Genomic DNA, 13,813 nt, shown 5'->3' with positions numbered 1-13,813 from the left:
AAAATCTTCTCCATTAAGGAACAATAATCATCTTCTATCTTGGGGAAAACCATATACTAACAGAACTTGGGAGGATAAAGGTATTATTACTCTTCAAGATATTAATGGGGCAAGTACTATCCTTAGCTTTCAAGAACTGGTATCTCGATATAATGCTGATAAACACTCTCTTTTCTTCTACTCCAGTGAGAACAGCTTGTAAAGCCTACTGGGTCACCCGGGGGTCAGATTTAAAGGACCATCCCATTTTAAGTTGGATACAGAGTGCTCCAGGACAGATAGTGTCATATATCTATGATAAATTAAACTTCCAGAAATATATGTCCACATCAGGAATGAAAGCCTGGGATAGGGCCATATCTGAATTGGGACAAGACTTACACTGGGATGCGATTTGGGATAACACTGCCAGTGCTTCAAAAAACCCAAATCATCGGTATATACACTTAAAAAGTTGTCATAGAGCATATTTAACACCGAGAATTAGACATCAAATAGGAGTGGTTCCTGACCCATATTGCTCCCACGGAACCGTTGGCTCTCTTATACATGCTTTATGGGAATGTCCAGGGGCTTTTGGTTTGTGGAGGAAGGTTATCAGTACTCTTACATAACTAACAGGGGGTATAATTACCAATGAACCTCGCTGTACACCTTCTAAATGATGACTCCCACCTTTCCCTTACGGAAAAACACGCAAAGTCTGGCTGGCAGGCCTGACTGCAGCCAAGAAGATTGTAGTTCAGCGTTGGAAACCTCCTTGTGATATTTCAAGTACTCACTGGCTTCGGAGCTTTTTGGACATTTCATACCTGCAACTGTCATCAGCAAGAATAAATAACGCACGACCAAACACAATCTTAATGTGGACAAATTTGATATCCAACTTACAAGAGCTTCTTTTAATATAGGAATACCCTGTGTATGCAATACTATTCAGTTGGTTGGAGGGGAGAGGGATTGGGGGGGGGGGGGGGTGTCAAGTTGGAGTTCCTGTTCTCTTTGAACATATGCAGCTTCGCCACTTGAAAGGGACTGAATACACCTACCCGAAGGTTTTAACCGGATTCCACTCAATGACCAAACAACTTTCCTTTTTTCGCAAGTGCGGCAATTGATAGTTCTTAGTTATTAGTCAGTAGTCATAAATAATCAGTCATTAGTCTAGTCAAGGTTAGTCATTAGCATTAAGTGAAAAACTGGCTGCCTCTCGGACTTTGTAGACGATTTCGGACCTGCGCCTCCGTTTCTCTACTGGACCGTTATGGCTCCAAACCGGGCGAACTCTCTCGAAGGTTCGCGAGCTCTTCTTAAGCCCCGCGCCGTTTTCAAGAAGTGCCTGCGCGCGATGATCCCGATGGCGGAGTTAACCCAAACGCAGTGACAGCAATGCTCTTTTCCATGAAACAGACTCAACAATTATTTAAAGTTCGGCATCTTACCGCAAAGTGCAACACCGCAGGGTCCGCCCAAGTGTTCCGGGCAGAAACAGCCCTCAGACAGTAGGTTCCGCCCGGTCTGTCGGCGAATTCTTGCTCTTCCTTTTAAATTTTATTTTCTTTTACCTCTAGGACCCAATACTTTCCAGAACCTCAAGTTTGACTTGACGGGGCGGGGAAATGAGGAAGAGGGGTGGAAGGGCTGGGTGATAAACGTTGGGGGGTGGCTGGGTTAGACAGTCAAAATGTAATCGGCAACTGGTTGTATTAAATGTAATTTGTTGGTGTTTCAATAAAAAAGTGATAAAAAAAATCCAATCAGACTTGTAAGGCACGTCCATACTGGCTGTGACATTAAAATGATTAGCCATGTCCTAATCATATTAAGCCTCTCCAAATGTTCATAAATGCTGCCTCTCAGGATCTTCTCCATCAGCTTACGAACCACTCAAATAAGACTCACTGGCCTATAATGCCCTGGGCTATCTCTACTCCCTTTCTTGAATAAGGGAACAACATCTGCAACCCTCCAATCCTCCAGAACCTCTCCAGTCCCCATTGATGATGCAAAGATCATAACTAGAGGCTCAGCAATCCTCCCTCGCTTTCCACAGTAGCCTGGGGTATATCTGGTCTGGTCCTGGTGACTTACCCAACTTGATGTTTCCAAATGCTCCAGCACATCCTCTTCCTTAATATCTACATGTTCAAGCTTTTCAGTCCACAGTACGCTATCCCTACAATCGCCAAGATCCTTTTCCATAGTGAATACTTAAATATTCATTAAGAACCTCTGTTATCTCCTCCAGTTCCATACACACTTTTCCACTTGATTGGTCTTATTCTCATGCATCTTATCCTCTTGCTCTTCACATACTTTTAGAATGCCTTGCAATCTTCCTTAATCCTGTCCATCAAGGCCTTCTCATGGCCCCTTTTTGCTTTCCTAATTTCATTCTTAAGCTCCTTCCTGCTAGCCTTATAATCTTCTTGATCTTTATCATTACCTAGTTTTTCGTAACCTTTCGTAAGCTCTTCTTTTCCTCTCGACTAGATTTACAACAGCCTTTGTACACCACAGTTCCTGTACCCCAGCATCCTTTCCCTGTCTCATTGGAACGTACCTATGCAGAACCCACACAAATATCCCCTGAACATTTGCCATATTTCTTCCGTACTTTCCCCTGAGAATGTTTCCAATTTATGCTTCCAGGTTCCTGCCTGATAGCCTCATATTTCCCCTTACTCCAATTAAATATTTCCCTAACTTGTCTGTTCTTATTCTTCTCCAATGCTATGGTAAAGGAGATAGAATTGTAATCACCCAAAATGCTCTCCCACTGAGAGACTTGACATCTGACCAGGTTCACTTCCCAAAACCAGATCAAGTACAGCTCCTCCTCTTGTAGGCTTATCTACATATTGTGTCAAGAAACCTTCCTGAACACACCTAAGAAACTCCACCTCATCTAAGCCCATCACTCTAGGGAGATGCCAATCAACATTTGGGATATTAAAATCTCCTACAACAACCCTGTTACTATTACACCTTTGCAGAATCTGTCTCCCTATCTGCTCCTCGATGTCCCAGTTACTATTGGGTGGTCTTTAAAAAACACCCAGTGGAGTTATTGACCCCTTCCTATTCCTAACTTCTCCCCACAGACACTCTGTAGACAACCCCTCTATGACTTCCTCCTTTTCTGCAGCCATGACACTAGCCCCGATCAATAGTGCCACGCCCCCATCTCTTTTGTCTCCCTCCTTGTCCTTTCCGAAACAGCTAAAGCCTGGCACTTGAATTCCTATCCAAGTCTCTGTAATGGCCACAACACCATAGCTCCAAGTGCTGATCCATGCACTTATATGGGCTTTATCGACTACAACAAGGCCTTGCACTACATTGATCATGACAAAGTATGGTTCACATTAAGATACATGGATGTACCAGAACACATGCTTGCCCTTCTGCATATTCTTTACATCAATCAAGAAGCAACAATTCAAACAGAACAAGGAGAAACAAAATGGTTCAGCATCTGTAAAGGGGTATGACAAGGCTGCACTCTCTCCCCCGCCTGTTTAACTTGCAAACTGAATGAAATCTTCAGAGAAGCAAGATATACGAGGAGAATAAAGGGGTGAAAATTGATGGCAGAATCATCAATAACCTTCATTATACAGTTGACATGAAAATGAAGCTGACCTGAAGGAACTGCTAACAAACATCAAGGAACATAGGCTCAAAACTCAGCCTGAGGAAAACCAAGATTATGACCACTGGCAGCACAGCCAATTTAAATATCAATGGAGAGGAAATTGAAGTGGTTGACAGTTTCAACTTACTTGGATCAATGATTAACACCAAAGCAATAAGCAGTCAAGAAATCCAACGAAAAAACAACCTTGGCAGAGCATCCATGAAGAACTTAGAGAAGATCCTTGGGAACAGGAATCTATCTTTACAAAGATTCGACTTGTGCAGGCGATGTTGTTCTCAATGACATTATATGGATGTGAAAGGTAGATTGTAAAGGAGTATAGGAAGCGTATTGATGCCTTTCAACTGTGGCGCTGGAGAAAAATACTGCTCATCTCATTGACCTCTCACAAAATAAATGGATCAGTCCTCAACAAGATCAAACCAAGTCTCTCTTTGGAGGCTCAAATGACAAGACTTTGCCTATTGTACCTTTGGCACATCATGTGAAGAAACAGCTCCCTGAAAAAGGATATCATGCTTGGCAAGATGGAAGGACAACAGAAGAGAGGAAGGTTGCCAATCAAATTGATGGACACAATTAAGAACAACTATGAACACAATGCTTTCAAGAATGAGCTACCTTTGCGAGGATCGTAACTTATTTAGGGCAACAATCCATAGGGTCACCATGAGCCAATGACACAAAGGCACACAACAACATTTCCCTTTATAACCATATGACAAATACAGCACGGAAACAGACCATCTCCGCCCTTCTAGTTCGTGCCGAACACTTACTCTCACCTACCTGCACTCAGCCTTAAACCCTCCCTTTCCTGTCCATATACCCATCCAAAGTTTTTTTAAATGACAAAATTGAACCTGCCCCTACCACTTCTACTGGAAGCTCGTTCCATACAGCTATCACTCTCTGAGTAAAGAAGTACCCCCTCGTGTTACCCCTAAACTTTTGCCTCTTAACTCTCAACTCATGTCCTCTTGTCTGAATCTCCCCTGCTCTCAATGGAAAAAGCCTATCCACGTCAACTCTGTCCCCCTCATAATTTTAAATACCTCTGTCAAGTACCCCCTCAACCTTCTATGCTCCAAAGAATAAAGACCTAACTTGTTCAACTTTTCTCTGTAACTTAGGTGCTGAAACCCAGGTAACATTCTAGTAAATCGTCTCTGTACTCTCTCTATTTTGCTGACATCTTTCCTATAATTCGGTGACCAGAACTGTACACAATGCTCCAAATTTGGCCTTACCAATGCCTTGTATAATTTTAACATTACATCCCAACTCCCATACTCAATGCTCTGATTTATAAAGGCCAGCATACCAAAAGCTTTCACCACCACCCTATCCACATGAGATCCCACCTTCAGGGAACTATGCACCATTATTCCTAGATCACTCTGTTCTACTGCATTCTTCAATGCCCTACCATTTACCATGTATGTCCTATTTTGATTAGTCCTACCAAAATGTAGCACCTCACATTTATCAGCATTAAACTCCATCTGCCATCTTTCAGCCCACTCTTCTAACTGGCCTAAATCTCTCTGCAAGCTTTGAAAACCTACTTCATTATCCACAACACCACTTATCTTAGTATCATCTGCATACTTACTAACCCCATTTACCACCCCATCATCCAGAACATTAATGTATATGACAAGTAACATTGGACCCATTACTCCACTGTAATACTGATGCATCTGACTTTAGCTTCTCTTTCTCAAATTTTAGGATGAATTTGATATTATGATCACTTGTCCCTTCAGTTTCTTTTACCTTAAGCTATCTAATCAATTCTGGTTCATTGCACAACACCAATCCAGAATAGCTGGTCCCTTAGTGGGCTCAACCATGAGCTTCTCTAAAAAGCCATCTCACAGGTATTCTAGAAATTCTTCCTCCTGGAATCTAGCACCAAGCTAATCTACCTGCATATTGAAATCTCCCATGACTATTGTAATATTGCCCTTTTGGCATGCATTTTCTATATCCCATTGTAATTTGTAGACCACATCCTTACTACTGTTTGGGGGTCCATATACAACTTACAACAAAGTCTTTTTAACCATTGTAGTTCCTTAGCTCTATCCACAATGATCAACACCTTCTAACCCTATGTCACCCCTTTCTGATGATTTGATTTCATTTTTTACCAACAGAGCAATGCAACCCCCTCTGCCTTCTTGCCTGTCCTTTAGATACAATCTGTATCTGTGGACATTAAGTTCTCAGCTATAATCTTCTTTCAACCATGTTTTAGTGTTTCCTGCAACATCATACATGCCCTTCTGCAATTGTGCTACAAATACATCTACTTTATTCCGCATACGGCGTGTATATGGATTTTGATTTCTAGAAGGTATGAAACATGAAGCAGACTTAGTAACAGGGCTACAATTTGAAGGGTGGAGTTTAAATGTGAGAAAATGAGGTTATCTACAGGAGTAAGAATACAAATATAGGATATTACTTACATGGCAAGACATGAAAGCACAGAAAGTAATTAATTAGATAGGCAAATATAAAAGCCTTTATAGTAGATGTGTACAAAAGTAAGAAGTGATACAACTTTACAGGGTGTTCATAAGGTCATACATGTAGTGTGGTTTTGATCTAATTAAAAACAACAGCTTTGCTTTGGAAGCAGTTGAGGGAAAGTCTACCAGGCCGAATTCTGGAATGAACATAAGAAATAGGAGTAGTAGGTAATCCAACCCATCGAGCCTGCCCTGCCATTCAGTAAGATCATGGCTGATCTGTCCGTAAACTCAGCTCCATCTACCTGCCTTTTCCCCATAACCCTTAATTCCCTTACTACGTAAAAACCTATCGAACTGTTTCCACAGATTCACCACTCTCTGGGAAAAACAGTTTCTCCTCATCTCTGTCCTAAATCTTCTCCCCTGAATCTTGAGGAATTGTCCCCTAGGGAACGTTTTATGTGCAATTATTAAACAGGATGAATCTATAATTACTAGAGTTTTGAAGAACAAGCGGTAATGAATATACAAAATTCTGAGGGGTCTTGACAGGGAATATGTGCGAGGTATTTCTTATGGGGAATCAAACTCAAAGTCATAGATAATACAGAAAAGGGGCCATCCATTTGAGAAGTGGAAGAGGATAAATATCTCCAGAGGGCCAAAAGTTTCAAATCTTTTACCAAAGTAGAACTGTGGAATCAGAATCACTGAATAAACACAGAAAACCAAATTAAAGAGCCTCAGGATTACGGGGGCAAGCAGGCAAGTAGACCCTTATATTCCTACTCTGGATATTATTATTTGCAACTTAATACCTCTTTATTAATTGGAAATGGCAGCAGTTTCTCTACTGATGATTATTAAAGTTCCCAACTGAATTTTAGAAGTCACATCCAATACCACAGGAACAAGGGTGGGAGAAAGGTGCAGCTTTACCTTAAATTGCTGAATTAAATCAAACCAAATGTAAAATGTGGTTGCTTAGTAGCAGGCAGATGGATATAAACCTCAAATATGAATTATAAGCCAGAATCTGGTGTGGCCCAACAAGTGTCACACTGTACATAATGTAGGATATTTGAGATAGTGACCAACACTTGAGAATTCTAAGGAAAACATTGAGAAAATTATTCAAAAGCCACAGACTTGAAGTGCTGTCTATAGCATATCCTATTATATGTGCATGGTAGTTGATAATATATTAATTATGTTCCAAAGTTAGGTCATAATAAATTTCATCATCTGTCATTTAAAGAATCTCCACAAATCTGTTTCCGTTCAAGTTTCAGTTGACTCAAGTGATAGACAAGCCACAACTCCAGTTGTCAACTTTATTTAAGTAGACATATGTATCAAAACCAGTCACTTACAAAGTGCCAGTTTGGGCAAAAAGACTAGAAGAAACTGATGTAAAATTTACATTACAATACATACACAGCGAACTTTTGCTGGTTTGGATTTGTATCTTACCTGGGGCTGGAAACCTTTGTTCCTCTGCCACCTATATTACAATATAATATTACAAATTTTAGTATTCCTGTCACAACAGTCAAACCACAAATAAACCAGTGCTTTGCTACAGATTTATAATGCAAGATTTCTAGGATAAGATGCAAGGTGTCATTCATGCAAAGAAATACCAATAAACCAATAAGGAAACAATACAAGTGTTTTGTGGCAGAACTTTAAAAAAAAATCCAAATTATTTTGAGAAGGAACTGGGGGGGGAACTGTAACCCTTTCCAAAAATAAACCAAACCAAAAACCCTGATGTCAAATAGCAGATGAAGAACTTCACTTAAGAATTTCCAAAGCCGTTTATTTTACAGTACAGTGACATTTGTTTCTTATTCATCAAAAATCATCAGTAGATATGTGCCAGAGCACCAATGAACAAAGCAACTGACATTTCTGTTCAAACTAGTCATCCAGATTTTGATTGTAAAAAATTGCTGCTACCAAGAGGGTTCTTTTTCACCTCCCACTCCCTTAAAGGCAGCTGGTGCTGATGAAACAGTGCAGCATTGTTCAGAAAAGCATGTATGTACTTCTAACTCAGTTGGTGTCCATTTTGTCCTCTTCATGTCCTCTGTTCTCACCATTCTCTTCAATTGGAGTAGTCAGGGAAGCTGATGGGTTGTCATAATGGCTGTAAGAATCTCTGCGTTGGTAGAACAGAACATAAGCTGCTTTTGTCTAGAAAAAAAATACAAATTACAGTTAGCATCTAGATCTTAGTGGTCAGAAGGCACTGTGGATTCCAACATCCTAGAAGTTAATAGTTTCCGATAACTGATGGACCAAGAATGAAGGGGCAGAGATTAAATGCAAGAGTAAAATAATATTTATTTAGAAAAGATGATAGTCTGCTGAATTTATGGATTATTGGTGGATTGATTAGACAAGCAAATGAAGGGCTGCTCACGGAATGTGATTAAAATGAATTCATGCCAACCTGCATATATCAGATCCAATTGTATGTTGCAAATTATACACAGTGATTAAAACTAATAGCTAAAATCTCTACCACAGTAGAGAAAAGAATTATTTACAATTATCAAGTCTATGAAGAACACATTGTGAGATTTGGAACATAGGACCAAACTTCTTAAGAGTAATCAGTAAGAAATCCTTAGATATAGAATTGGGAGGGATCAGGACAGTGAATGAGGATTAACATGGTAGGATGTCAGTTGTGGAATACTGCTGAATTCCTTTAAAAAAAATAATAAGTAGTAGAAACAAATAATATTGGAAAAATCCAAAGGACTAGGCAAGGTCCAACTCAGACCATATGACATAGGAGTAAAACTAGGCCACATAGCCCATTGAGTCTGCTCCGACATTTGACATGTCCATTTCCCACTCAACCCCATTCTCCTGCTTTCTCCATGTAACCTTTCAACCTCTACCTTAAATGCACCCAATGAACTGGCTTCTACAGCTACCTGAGTCAAAAAAAAATCCCATAGATTCACGGCTAAGGAAATTCCTCTCACCTCTTCTAAATGGATGTCCCTTTATTCTGTGATTGTGCCTTTTGGTCCTAGACTCTCCCACTATAAGAAACATCCTCTCCACCTTTCAGCATTTGATAGGTTTCAATGAGATTCCCCCCCACCCCACTCAATCTTCTAAATTACAGCAAGTACAGGCCTAGAGCCATTAAACACTGTTCATATGATAAGCCCTTCATTCCTGGAATAATTTTCAGGAATCTCCTTTGAAAGCTCTCCAACCTCAGCACATCCTTTCTTAGGTAAGAAGCCCAAAAACTGAGGCCTCACCATTGCCCCACAAAACCTTAGCTTAACATCCTTGTTTTTATATTCTAGTCCTCTCAAAATGAATGCGAACATTGCATCTGCCGTGATACCATCTACTCAACCTGCAAGTTAACCTTTAGAGGATCCTGCACGAGGACCCCAAATATAGTCTGCACTTTGGATTTTAAAATTTTCTCCACATTTAGAAAATAATCTATATTTTTGTTCCTTCTACCAAAGTGCATGATCATGCACTTCCCAATACTATTCCATTTGCCACTTCTTTGCCCATTCTTCTCATAGTTCTAAATTCTTCAGCAGCACTCCTCCTTCCTCAACACTACCTGCTCCTCCACCTATCTTCGAATCATCTGCTAATCTGGTCACAAAGCCATCAATTCTATCATCCAAATTATTGACATACAGCATAAAAAGAAGTGGTCCCAACACTGACTCCTGCAGACCACCAATTGCAAAAGGCTCCCTTTATTACCACTCTTTGCTATTACCACCTGATAATCAGTCAATGCTCGATCCATTCTAGCAACTTTTCTGTAATACCATGGGCTCTTATTTTGCTAAGCAACTTCATGTGTGGCACCTTGTCAAAGGCCTTCTGAAAATTCAAGTACCTAGAAACCTCATCCTTAATAATGGACTCCAACATTTTTGTAACCACTGAATTCAGGCTAACTGGCCTATAAGTTACTTGCTTCTGATTCCTTTCTTACAGGGGAGTAACATTTGCAATTCTCCAGTCCTCAGGAACCATTCCAGAATCTAGTTAAGTCCTCAAAGATTATTTCTAAAGCCTCCACAATCTCTTCAGCTACTACCTCTTTCAGAATCCTAGGGCGTAGTCCATCTGGTCCAGGTAACTAATTTACCTTCAAACCTTTGAGTTTCCCAAACACCTTCTCCCTAATAATAGTAACTGCACTTGCTTCTGCCCTGACACTCTCAAACATCCAGCATATTTCCAGTGAAGTCACACAAAATACTAATTCAGTTCATCTTCTATTTCCTTGTGCCCATTACTACCTCTTCAGTGTCATTCCCAGTGGTATCATATCGTGCCTCACTTTTACTCTTTACATATCTGAAAAACTTTTGGTATCCTCTGATATTGCTTAGCTCATCTTCATATTTCATCTTTTCTATCCTTATGACCTTTTTTTTAAGTTGGCTTCTGTTGGTTTTTAAAAGCTTTCCAATTCTCTAGTTTCCTACTAATTTTTGCTCTATTATATGCCTTCTCTTTTGTTTTTATGTAGGTTTTGACCTTCCTTGTAAGACATGGTAGCGTCATTCTGCCTTTAGAATACTACTTAAGATGTATCAATCATGAACCTTCTGAATTGCTCCCAGAAACTCCAGCCATTGCTGCTCTACTGTCATCCTTGCTAGTGTTACTTTCTAATCAATTTTAGCCAGCTCCTCTCTCATGCCTCTATAATTCCCTTTACTCTAATATAGTACTGATACATTTGACTTTAGTTTCTCCTTCTCAAGCTGCAGGGTGAATTCATATTATGATCACTGCCTCCTAAGGGCTCCTTTACCGTAAGCTCTCTAATCAATTGCGGTTTGTTGCACAACACCCAATCCAAAACAGCTGTTCCCCTAGTGGGCTCAACACAAGCTGCTCTAAAAACCTATCGTGCAGGCATTCTACAAATTCACTCTCTTGGGATCCATCACCAACTTGAATTTCCCAATCTCCCTGAACATTGAAATCCCTCATGACTATCATAATATAGCCCAAATGACATACATTTTTTATCTCCCAGTACATTGTCCACATCAGAACAATTTATGGAAAGAAAATGCCTTTGATAGATGGGGGTGTGGGGTCAAGGAAGAGGATGTGCATTAATCTCCTTTCAGTATGAGCAGATGTTATTTGTTTACCAAGTAATAGGCAAAGTATATAATTGCCTTGCATGCAAAAGGCAAACTGCAAAGAATTGACAAAGTGTTTGCCCTCAGATTGGGTTCAGAAAATTCATATTTGTTAATTAGCAACTTGCAAATGAAACCATAAAATTACATTGTAAATACAACTTACTACAATCTGATCTTCTGACGCTCCTGAGACACTGCTGTCATCAAAGTAATACCATTGCCCATCAATTTTATTTTTAGCATATGCAGTATCTGTTGACAGAAGCGGCAAGTTATATTTTGGCTGCATTTCTCTGCTAATATCTTCGTTTTCTATAAAACATGTAAAGTTACTTACAGTGGCCTCCTCCCATTCCACCATAGTGGTTTGACACTGCAACAAGATCGTACATGCAAGGACCTGCTTTGGGGTTGTAGATAAATTCTGACATGTTCAAATCCCTATAAAGCCATTAAAAATGTTTTTAACATTAATGTCTCATATAGAAAATGCATTTTCATAGACTTCTAAAACAGTTTTATCACAGAATCCACATAAATAGCTTTCCTAATTGACACCACATTGACAGACCTTGAAGTTGCTTCGTCATATTTTATAGGATAGGCAATCAAGCAAGTAGAAAGTAGGCAGAAAAGCTGTTAAATTGATTTAAATAGAATACTGGAACTACTTAGGTATCTGATCAGAATGTTTCTAGCATTTTCTGTCTTGCAGACTGATAACTTTAAAACACATTACAATACTCAAAATGTGTTGCACATCTGTGTACTGCTGACACAATATTGCACAAATCAGCAAGTGAGATAAAACATTGAGTGAAGTTTGCTGTTCTGGACAGATGAAGCAGTTTTCATGAATTCCAAAAGTATTTTTGTTGCTCGTCCCCCATTTGAGTAAGACACAGAGGTGGCTGGTTGCACCAGACTGTGCTGAAAAGTTCCTTTGACATAGCAGACAGAAGCACAGGAGCACATAGCAACAGCTATGTTAGATTTTAGTTTCATTCTAGTTCCTCACAGGGGCTAGCATAACTTTTTATTCCCGTACACCAAACAGAATGATTCAATGCTGGTTGTTCCCAGTGGTATTTGTCAATATTGACACTCTTTGAAGATGTTCTAAGAAAGCCTCTCAGTCTCTTTATCGGTTCAGCATGCAATTACTTGCTCTTAAGTCAGTTATGCATGAAATAACTACTTTGGTATTCTATCAGACATTCTTTTGACATGCCCTACTCACCTGATCTGTGATTCTATAAGCAAATATGTAAATGTTGACAGGTTTGCTTGGGATGGAATCTGTGTCTGGAATCCTGCCATTTGATGTGTAGACTTTTCATGTGAAGTAGTTAAACTGTCCAGCATGCAAGTTGTACATTATCCATGTTGCAAGCAAAATGTGGTTATAACAACAGATTCACCATTAGCTTGGACTTTAGACTGATTCCACTTTGTTCCCATACTTCTCAGTCTTCCAAAAAAGGTAAATAAACTTAACCACTACTGAAAGCCTCTGGTCAAACACAAGAATGCTTGGTTCTATCAATGGAATGTTTGGTGCACAATTTGAGTCTTTTTGTGCTGATTGTGAGGTCCAACTTTGTCAGCACAGGCAATGGCAAATTTGCCCAAGCTTTCCTGCATATCACCTTCTGAGCTTGCACTGAGCATGGTCATCAGCAGCCCCTGAACGTGGTTTTGACCAACAGTCTTAGGAGCTGACTTTTGGATACAGGACTGATGGTGCAAATGTGCAGAACTAATGTACATTAAAATGATATAATTCTTTCAAAAATTAGTTTCCCTTCTTTGCCCCATTTTTATTCAGTTGATTTCACATTGGACGTGTTTCATTTAAAATTTTTATTCCAATATACCATAAAATAAGCAGCCTGTAACAAATTCAATGTTTTGAACTTAATGCTCTTACCTTATAGGAAACTCTACTAAAGTATCTAGTTTATCCCTCCAGTATCTGTTATAAGAAAAACGTTTTAGATGTACCACAAGGATCTTTGGTAGTGACCACAGGTCAATCTTCTTAGTAGCCTGTTGGTGCTTTTTACAGATTGGGCAGTACCTGCCAAAACAAGAAAATACTTAGTTTCTGAAGGACATATTTAATTCAAAGTGGAAACTAATCACTATGCAAGAATTTAAACAATGATTATATTTCTTGTCTCCCAATTCTACATCAGTTTCTCTAGTCTGATGTTGACCCTTCATCAGGATTGGTTATTTATATATTTATTTATTTGTTTGCTTAGTGATACAAGTCAAGTTTGTCATTTAACTATATATATGTATATAACCATATAATGTACATTGAAATGAGACGTTTCTCTGAACCAGTGTGTAAAGCACAGGAGTGCCCACAACACATGATAACTTATGAAGGCAAGGATAAAGTCTACAGATTAATTACACATAAATAATAATTGAAGTGCACTAATACTAAATATTGTAAGATACAGAACATTTCAATCAGTGAATCA

General features: G+C 39.3%; 2 protein-coding genes across 4 annotated transcripts in view; both read right to left on the bottom strand.

Moving 5' to 3' along the window:
- LOC132377991 (uncharacterized protein C3orf62 homolog) overlaps positions 1 to 1,456 on the bottom strand; it is a 49,465-nt gene extending 48,009 nt beyond the window's left edge. Inside the window, exon 1 of the mRNA XM_059944562.1 lies at positions 1,443 to 1,456. The gene's annotated coding sequence lies outside the window, so the exon portion shown is untranslated. The remainder of the gene's footprint in view (positions 1 to 1,442) is intronic.
- Positions 1,457 to 7,464: 6,008 nt separating this feature from the next.
- usp4 (ubiquitin specific peptidase 4 (proto-oncogene)) overlaps positions 7,465 to 13,813 on the bottom strand; it is a 112,369-nt gene continuing 106,020 nt past the window's right edge. For all 3 annotated transcript variants that reach the window (XM_059944558.1, XM_059944560.1, XM_059944561.1), the window contains 4 exons: positions 13,249 to 13,398; positions 11,656 to 11,759; positions 11,482 to 11,570; positions 7,465 to 8,343 (listed from right to left, as the gene is read on the bottom strand). In XM_059944558.1, coding sequence (XP_059800541.1) covers positions 8,203 to 8,343; positions 11,482 to 11,570; positions 11,656 to 11,759; positions 13,249 to 13,398 — 484 coding nt within the window. In that variant the 3' untranslated portion in view covers positions 7,465 to 8,202. The remainder of the gene's footprint in view (positions 8,344 to 11,481; positions 11,571 to 11,655; positions 11,760 to 13,248; positions 13,399 to 13,813) is intronic.

This window comes from Hypanus sabinus, chromosome 19 (genome assembly GCF_030144855.1).
Source record: "Hypanus sabinus isolate sHypSab1 chromosome 19, sHypSab1.hap1, whole genome shotgun sequence".
Classification (NCBI taxonomy): Eukaryota; Metazoa; Chordata; class Chondrichthyes; order Myliobatiformes; family Dasyatidae; genus Hypanus; species Hypanus sabinus.
This window is presented reverse-complemented; position numbering and strand designations above follow the sequence as displayed.